Genomic DNA, 9635 nt, shown 5'->3' with positions numbered 1-9635 from the left:
CCTTTTCTACTTCCACTTGCTGCGGCACCATTTATTTCTCTGCTCTTTCCTTTTCCTTCCTTTTGTTTCTTTCTATCTATTTATCGATCTTTTGTTCCTCTATTTGATTTCTTTGTCAAAAATATTATTTTGAGGTATTTTTTTTCTCTCTCTCTTTTTAGTTTTAATGATTCAATATTTTTTTTTTCGCTTTTTCCTTTATATTAGCTGCCTTTCAAAAAAAACTTTAATTACTTATTGTAATTTGTTATATAGTATCATTGTTTCATATATTTTTTTTGAAAAAATAAATTAATAATTATAATTAATAAATGTTAAAAGATCACTTTAAGCAAGTTGAAAAATTTAGAACTCAATCATTTACTAAGCCTCACAATTTTTTGTCTAGGGAATCACATCTGCACGTTTTCATTCTTGGAAGACTTAATTGTGATTAATTGTCCTAGCTTGAAGGTTGTACACCGAGTCATCGAAAAGGTATGAATTAATTCATGATGCTTGGACCCTGCTGCAATTTATTTTGCAAACTACAGCTCAATTTTATTTTTTGGTTGAAATATTGTCTTCTTTCATTATTTTAGAAGAATCTTGATTATCTGAGTAAGTAATCCCATAAGTTACTTATGAACAAATAAATGTATTGAGATTCTTTTTATATGTACTCGTGGCACTCACATGCGGCTGCCAAATGTCACAAAATCCCCTATAAATGGATGCACCAATAATTTTGTAACACGTGATATTCACATGGGTGTTGATAGACCTGTCAAAATGGGCTGGACCCATCGGGTCAGTTCATTTTTTATTAAATATGAGGTGGGTTGGTTGATATTTTTTCAGCTCATATTTAAATCGGGTCTAAATGGGTCAGTCCATTTAAATATGGATTATCTCGGGCTGGGTCGGGCTAAAAGAAAAAAAATTTAAATGCTTATTTCTTTGATTGGTCCAGCTGTCCTATCCATTTATTTCCATTTTCGACTCAGCCGTCACCCACTCACCTGTCACCGTCAGCCCACATCACTCAATCACTCTCTTTCCTTTTTTTAATCACAACCATCACTCCCTTTCCTTTTTTTAATCACAACCGTCCACTCCATCTCCTTTCACAGCCGTCCACTTCTTTTCTTTCTTCAAATCACAACCGTCAACTCCATCTCCTTTCACAACCGTCCATTTCCTTTCTTTCTTCTAATCACAGTCGTCCACTCCCTCTGTCATTTTTAATCACAACCGGCTATTGCTCCCTTTCTTTTTTTTCTGCACTTTACCCTACCGACCGCCCCATTCTCTACCTTTCCTGCTTCCACTTGCTGCGGCACCATTCATTTCTCTGCTCTTTTTCCTTCATTTTGTTTCTTTCTATCTATTTATCGATCTTTTGTTCCTCTATTTGACTTCTTTGCCAAAAATATTATTTTGAGGTATTTTTTTTTTCTCTCTTTTTAGTTTTTATGATTCAATATTTTTTTTGTTTTTTCCTTTATATTAGCTGCCTTTCAAAAAAAATTTTAATTACTTATTGAAATTTGTTATATAGTATCATTGTTTCATATATTTTTTTTTGAAAAAATAAATTAATAATTATAATTAATAAATGTTCAAAGATCATTTTAAGCAAGTTGAAAAATTTAGAACTCAATCATTTACTAAGCCTCACAATTTTTTGTCTAGGGAATCACATCTGCACGTTTTCATTCTTGGAAGACTTCATTGTGATTAATTGTCCTAGCTTGAAGGTTGTACACCGAGTCATCGAAAAGGTATGAATTAATTCATGATGCTTTGATCCTGCTACAATTTATTTTGCAAACTACAGCTCAATTTTATTTTTTGGTTGAAATATTGTCTTCTTTCATTATTTTAGAAGAATCTTGATTATCTGAGTAAGTAATCCCATAAGTTACTTTTGAACAAATAAATGCATTGAGATTTTTTTTATATGTACTCGTGGCACTCACATGCGGCTACCAAATGTCACAAAATCCCCTATAAATGGATGCACCAATAATTTTGTAACACGTGATATTCACATGGGTGTCGATAGACCTGTCAAAATGGGCTTGACTCATCGGGTCAATTCATTTTTTATTAAATATGAGGTGGGTTGGTTGATATTTTTTCAGCTCATATTTAAATCGGGTCTAAATGGTCAGTCCATTTAAATATGGATTATCCCGGGCTGGGTCAGGCCAGCCCACCGTGCTAAAAGAAAAAAAAATTTAAATACTTATTTCTTTGATTGGTCTAGCTGTCCTATCCATTCTTTTCCATTTTCTACTCTGACGTCACCCACTCACCCGTCACCGTCAGCCCACATCACTCACTCACTCTCTTTCCTTTTTTTAATCACAGCCATCACTCCCTTTCCTTTTTTTAATCACAACCATCCGCTCCATCTCCTTTCACAACCGTCCACTTCCTTTCTTTCTTCTAATCACAGCTGTGCACTCCCTCTGTCATTTTTAATCACAGTCGACTGTTGCTCCCTTTCTTTTTTTTTTGCACTTTACCCTACCGACTACCCCATTCTCTACATTTCCTGCTTCCACTTGCTGCAGCACCATTCATTTCTCTACTCTTTCCTTTTCCTTCCTTTTGTTTCTTTCTATCTATTTATCGATCTTTTGTTCCTCTATTTGATTTCTTTGCCAAAAATATTATTTTGAGGTATTTTTTTTCTCTCTCTCTTTTTAGTTTTTATGATTCAAAATTTTTTTTCATTTTTTCCTTTATATTAGCTGCCTTTCAAAAAAAATTTTAATTACTTATTGGAATTTGTTATATAGTATCATTGTTTTATTTTTTTTTTTTGAACAAATAAATTAATAATTATAATAAATAAATGTTCAAAGAACACTTTAAGCAAGTTGAAAAATTTAGAACTCAATCATTTACTAAGCCTCAAAATTTTTGTTCTAGGGAATCACATTTGCACGTTTTCATTCTTGGAAGACTTAATTGTGATTAATTGTCATAGCTTGAAGGTTGTACACCGAGTCATCGAAAATGTATGAATTAATTCATGATGCTTTGATCCTGCTACAATTTATTTTGCAACTACAACTCAATTTTATTTTTTGGTTGAAATATTGTAACACCCGACCCTAAATTATCTGTGATATATCATTCACATGCTTTGAATAGCATGTTTGTATATTGAATTGCCCCGAAAAACAAGTTAAATGACTATATTGCCCCTAATGGTAAGGTTCAGTCAAATAAGTCTTGAACTAGTTTAAACAGAGAATCGAGGATGAATTTGAGAAAACTAAAACCCATGAGTTGATTTAAAATAAGGATTCAGAGTTTGAGGTCCGATATGGAGTTAATATGGACTTTAAGTATTCTAGGGGCAAAATGGTAATTTGCCACCTGAGGACGAATATGAAAATTTTTAATCCCGTTTGATTAAGATTGATTATATTAAACTTATTGGAGTTTAATTTGAGGGTTTGGCAATGAAAAAGTTTAATTTCGGTGATTTCTGGAGTGTAGGGTCAAAATCGTAATTTTTTTATCCACGGACAAAATTGAGATTTTGAGAGAATTTAGATCAAATTTGACAAATTGGAGAATGGTATGAGTATAAGGGATGAAAAATATGTCTATGGGCAATTTTTCAGTTTTTGGGGTAAAAATGTAATTTTTGACTTTTACGGGGGCAAAAGTGTAAATTTCAAAAATTACTCCACCAAGACTTTGGATAAGTCTGAGAATTTTATCTAAGCTATGGATATGTGGGACAAGTGTATGGTGAAAATTTGGAAATAAATGGATGACTAGAATTTAAGGAATTAATAAAACAAAAAAATGAATAAAATAATATTATATTATTTCAGCCTTTAAAAATGTCAAAATTCCAGAATTCTCATCTTCTTCAGCTGTTCAAACCAGGAGAGAAAAGGGGGAAAAGAAATAAGAACCCTAGCTAAAAAAATTTGGGGAAAATCAAGAGAAATCAAGAAATCAAGCATTAAAAAGGTAAATTTCATTGATTTTCCTTGTGATTTTCACTACCCATGCATTTTTTTCTCATTTCCATACAAAATTAGAAAGTGGGTATGGACACCCATGCTGGCCAAACCTCCATGGATGAGTTTTGAACTTGAGTTTTGGTTGATTTTAATTGAATTAAGTGACTTTAGTTAGGTTATATTGAAATATAGCAAAAATAAGCTAGAGAAATAATTTTCTCCCATTGAAACCCATTATGCTGAATTTTCTAGGGGAATATTGGCTGCTGATCTTGATGTTTATTTGAGGAATTATGATGAATAATGATGAATTATGAGCCTAGAAAAATAATGAGAATTTTCGGAGTAAAAATACGAATTTTTACCCACTATGGGTGTTTTCGTAATTTACTATCGGGACTGATAATTTGCACCACACTGAAGAACATTAAGTCAATTTGGGTGCAATTGAGGTATAGAAATTGAAACAAATTAATTTGGAGTTTAAACGGACACGTATTTCGATTTATCGGGTAAAAGACCGAAATAGGCTAACATTGCATTTAAGCAAAATTTAGACATTTTGCACTTCATATCATGCATTAGTAGTATAAATTAGTTTATTTTGGTTTAGTACCAAAGTAGTAAACCTCTTAATTGTGCAATTTGTCAAGGTGGTGAATTCTCTGGCAAGGGTAAAGAAATCGCATCCGAGGAGTAATAGTTGGAGTACCCAAATTTAGTTTTCAGAAACTGTGAGTAAACTTATTATCGTCTTAATTATCTAGAGTAGTTTTATACAATTGTGTGATTTTATGAAAAATGGGTTTAAATGGTAAATTGCTATGTTTTAAGAGAAATTGTGATTTTATAAAATGATTTTATAAATTTTCTGAAAAATCGAATACTGGTTTTGAAAATAGAGTAATTGGAGACTACCTGCTTGTGTTGTAAATTTATGGTTTTAAATTGAATGGCTTATGACAATAAATGAGCATGAATGGCTAAACTGATTTTGGTGTTAAAATTATTTGTACTGTGTATTTAGCCTTGAGAGGCTAGGTTGCGATAAATTGTCATGTCATGCAGAAAAAGATTTTATAAATCAGGTGGTAGATAAAAGATTAGCTACTGCAGTGGTGGGGGGTTCCATGGGCCAGCCTATTAGAGGGGCACGGTAAACTCCTTTATATTCTCACCTCGGTCGTAGAGGCGCGTAGGGTATCTCCTGAGGTGGGCTTTTTGAGTGCACTTCACGTGTACCATCACGTGAGAGTGAGACTCAGCCAACGCCAAGGAACGGCTATGTTTCAAAATAAAAATATGATTTATGCGAAATATGAATTTTTAACAACCTTGGCGGACTCGGTTGGATACCCCTGGTTCAGGTGTCACCGAGTACAAGATTTGACATGAGCCAAGTTTTGAGTAATTCACGAGCCATATTGATTATTTGATTGAAATGAATATTCATGATGTGAAAAATTTACTGAAGTTAATTATTTTTTAATTGTCTCCATTTACTCGCCTTTAGATAGTTTAGATGGTGTCTGTTTACTCACTGGGATTTTATAATCTCACCACCCTTAATTCCCTCCATTTCAGGTTTGGGATAGCCGGTAGATAGCCGATTGCATCAAGGACTTCAGTTAGCCTTGCGTTGACAAAATTATAGGTTCACAGACTCGCATCTTATTGGTTAGTTGGGGGCCCACGTGTCATGGTAAAAGTAATTTTATACTTTAGTTATTTGATTTAAAATATGTATGAACATATTTAGCTTTTACACCATGTTTTTGGCGAGTTTTGGTAATTTCAAAGAAAAATAACAAAAATGCCCCTGTGAGCCAGAAAATAATATTTTATTGATTTGATTTGAAAATGAACTATGATTTCTTGAAATGCAAGATTTAATAACTGTCGCTCACTGGGGATATGCGAAAGCTGATGCTAAGCCTTGCGGAATTTTGATTGACATTCGGGGTAATGAGTGCCTATCGAGACGTCGCGGCGGTTGTCACGAGCCCGATAGGAGTTCCGAGTCATGACAAATATAGTATTCTTTCATTATTTTAGAAGAATCTTGATTATCTGAGTAAGTAACCTCATAAGTTATGAATCTTATTAAATGGAAATGATGACATACAACTCTGCTTTTCAAAAGTCAAGTTGATTGTGTGTTCAACTTGCTTATATTCATACAAAGTCACTACAAAATAACCATTTTTAGTGTGAAATAGAGATATCACTCCTTCAGGCTTCTAAATGTAGGCAAATCGTAAAATATCAAAGGAAAAAAAAATATAAATCAAATAAATGAATAATCAATTTGTCCAACAAATAACAAGGAAAAGCACCACAAATAACAGTTTGGGTTCAATATAGATATTATGAATATATATTAATGTTATATACAAAAATTGGAAATCACATTTTACTCTTTATAAAAAACAAGAGTACTGCTAAAATTGTCCGAAAATTTCAAGCCTGATAGACAAAATGACAAAAGGTTAAATTATATTTTGATAATTTTTAAATAGATTATTTGTCAATAAATAAAATCATATTATTAGTAAACAATTTTATATATCAAAATTTAAACTTAATATACTTACATGGCAAAAGGTATTTATGAGTTGAATTGAGTCTATGAAACATTCTTTTTCAAGTTGTCAAGCTGGAGCTTGGCTTATCTAGCTCATTTAACCATTATTTTGATATTAATACTAAAATTATTTTTATTAATATTTTTAAATATAGTTAACAATTAAAATAAATAAAAATATATGAATTATCAATCAATAAAATAATTTGATTGGTTAAGCTTGGGCCCTAAATTTTACACCTAAGCTCCGTTCGTATTGGAATTTGAGAAATAAAAAGAACCCAAAAGGTAATTTTGTCTCAAAGTTGAAAAAAAATAAAAATTTAATTTTAAATTTAAAAAAATAAAAATTTTGCCATTTTTATTTTTTTAAATTACAATATTAAAATTTATAAATTTAATTTATAATTATAAAATATACAAATAATCTAAATGAAAAAAACATTTATCCATTTATTCATATAATTATGTTCTTTGACATCAATCATTAAATTAACATTTTAGAATTTTATATATTTTTTTATATAATTATTTTTGAAGATCTCTTCATATGCGTTTCTGTTCCTTTTCTTTTTCTAATTTTGAAGGTTTCTTTTTCTTTTCTGATTTCGAAGGTCGTTTTTCAATTTGTCGATTCAAATTGTCACTAGCTTATCTCTTTATTTTCGTTTTCTTTTTTCTCTTCAGATTGGTGATTTCCCTCTATTTACTCTCTAGTTTTTGGATTTTTTTTTTGACGATTTTAAGCTCACTCTCTGCAATATCTCTTGAAGTCTTCTACAGCTCCCGCGACCTCTCTCCCCGACGGCTTTGACGGCTCCGACGGCTTCCTTCTGGTAATTTCTCTCTAGCTTTGCATTTCGCTGAAGTTCGCTTGGATTCCTTTCAATTTCGATTTCCTTTTTCCTTTCTCTCTTCAAAATTCTAAAGTAGAAGTTTTGCTTCGATTTAGGATTTTTCTCGTCTATTCAAGCAAAGTTGTAATCCCTAATCCTTATAATCTATGCTCTTGTTTTCTTTCAAAAATAGCATGTTTGATTTTCTTTATAATTTTTTACTTGCCTGATTTTCCTTTCCCCCTCTATACTCTCATTATCCTTATATTATTTCTTATTAGATGGGTAATTGTTGTTATTGTTTTCTAATTTTGAATGGCATTTTTCTTTTGTAATCTCGAGTTTTAAAGTCACATGTCAGATGCCCTTTCTTTCTCTTTGTTTTGAGCTATTTATTTGTTAGGATTTATGGCATGGCTGCTGAGTTTGTGCAAAATAGGGAGTCCCATCGGTATGGCGTTGAGGCTGTTACAAAATGCTTGCTAATAATATTGATGTTAAAACCCAATAATCCTATGCAATTGAAACTGTTTATAGTTTGGAGTCGCTCATCAGGTTTGTTTAAAGGTTTTACTATTCTGCCTAGTTGCAAGCTAGTAAGGAAATTTTGAAACTAACTGTAAGAGAAAGAAGAGATGCAGTAGCTTAGTACTGCACATCTGAACATACAGAATGCATTGTGAAAGTTTTCCTGTGTTTTTTCAGTTTGTTAGATAAGGCCTGGAAAATATGTTTGAATGGTAGTAGTTCTTTCTAGGCTGACTGATTGGGTTGATCATTATAATTCTTTTCTACTACATTATTTCTTCCTCCCTGACCTTGCTTTCTCAAGGTCTTCCTGTCCTTGCCCCTACCCCAAAGGGATCTAGGGGGGACGTGGCATCCCTGCCATTGTCATTTTTTATAAAAAATTGAAAGCAAATATTTAAACAATCAATTATTTCTTAATATATTTGGGGTTTCTTTGTTATTTAAATTTACCAAATTATATTTATTTTGTTATTGTGCTAAATCCTTTTAGGTGTAATTTTTGTCGATTGATAGATATATATATATTTATAAAACTATAATATAAAGTATATTTATTAAATTGTTAAATATTATTTATATCAGGAGTAGGGACTGGCAAAGAGTTTAATTTCCCCTATCTTCGCCCCTTTCCTCGAATTTTCATCCTTGACTCCACCTCCATCAGGGAGAGGAATTGGGTTTCCTGTTGGTTTTGGGTGAAATTGTCATCTCTAGTTTTAGGTTAGATCTAGTTTGATTCGTTTTAAAAATATTATTTGAATGGAAATTGTAATTCTAAAATATATTATAATATTTATATCGAATCTTTTGAAATGTCTGAATAATAAAATTTTGTGATCGACTGTCTATTTCTCCAACTATTTTTTTGGAACACTCATTTCAGATCAATGTATATCCCTCTACTTTCATCCCTTAAAATCAGAGTTTTTAGTTGAGTCTCTGATTATTTATTTGAACTAAAATATTTATGTGTTGTTTTTTCATTACAAACAAATGATTGCTGCCTAAAGATTAAAGGTTGTTCGATGAAATGTTTAAAAGTAACTTGTTTTTTTGGGTAATTTTGTCAGAAATGGCGAAGGGTTTGATATGGGCAACGGCAGAAGACTTAGCAAGAAACCGAGGGAAAGTTGTTTCATTGTACCGACAAATACTTCGGAGCCTTAACTCTCCTATATTGGAACTGAGTTTAGCAGCAAGGCTTGCAAAGAAAGCAGAGGCACGTGCCATTTTCATGTTGGGTTCTGAAGAGCATTCCCTTCATAACATTGAAGATCTCATTGGTGCTGCTGAATACTCTCTTTCGCTTTTGAAACAAGGCAAAATCCCCAAACTTATCCAATAAAGTTTGAATATTTTACAGCCTTTTGTCATTTTGTCTATCAGACTTGAAATTTTCGGACAATTTTAGCAGTACCCTTGTTTTTTATAAAGAGTGGAATGTGATTTCCAATTTTTGTATATAACATTAATATATATTCATAATATCAATATTGAACCCAAACTGTTACTTGTGGTGCTTTTCCTTGTTATTTGTTGGACAAATTGATTATTCATTTATTTGATTTATATATGTTTTTTTTTCCTTTGATATTTTACGATTTGCCTGCATTTAGAAGGCTGAAGGAGTGATATCTCTATTTCACACTAAAAATGGTGATTTTGTAGTGACTTTGTATGAATGTAAGCAAGTTGAACACACAAACA

At 31.7% G+C, this 9635-nt stretch overlaps 1 protein-coding gene across 2 annotated transcripts; it reads left to right on the top strand.

Moving 5' to 3' along the window:
• Nucleotides 1-1742: 1742 nt before the first annotated feature.
• On the top strand, nucleotides 1743-9432 carry LOC18594613 (COMPLEX 1 LYR-like protein). Of its 2 annotated transcripts, none has more exons than XM_088807934.1 (3): nucleotides 1743-1763; nucleotides 7335-7397; nucleotides 8999-9432. In XM_088807934.1, the coding sequence occupies exon 3, from the start codon at nucleotides 9001-9003 to the stop codon at nucleotides 9271-9273; it is 273 nt and encodes a 90-aa protein (XP_088664060.1). In that variant the 5' UTR covers nucleotides 1743-1763; nucleotides 7335-7397; nucleotides 8999-9000; the 3' UTR covers nucleotides 9274-9432. The 2 variants fall into 2 exon arrangements, with proteins under 2 accessions (XP_088664060.1, XP_007022290.3); XM_007022228.3 differs by lacking the exon at nucleotides 1743-1763 and adding an exon at nucleotides 7112-7175.
• Nucleotides 9433-9635: the final 203 nt, after the last annotated feature.

This window comes from Theobroma cacao, chromosome 7 (assembly GCF_053813885.1).
Source record: "Theobroma cacao isolate CCN51 chromosome 7, ASM5381388v1, whole genome shotgun sequence".
Classification (NCBI taxonomy): Eukaryota; Viridiplantae; Streptophyta; class Magnoliopsida; order Malvales; family Malvaceae; genus Theobroma; species Theobroma cacao.
The sequence above is the reverse complement of the archived record's forward strand: the minus strand, read 5'-3'. Positions and strand labels throughout refer to the sequence as shown.

Excerpts from the sequence above, each read along its gene's own strand:
- LOC18594613 (XM_088807934.1), top strand. The coding sequence starts at position 9,001 with ATGGCGAAGGGTTTGATATGGGCAACGGCAGAAGACTTAGCAAGAAAC.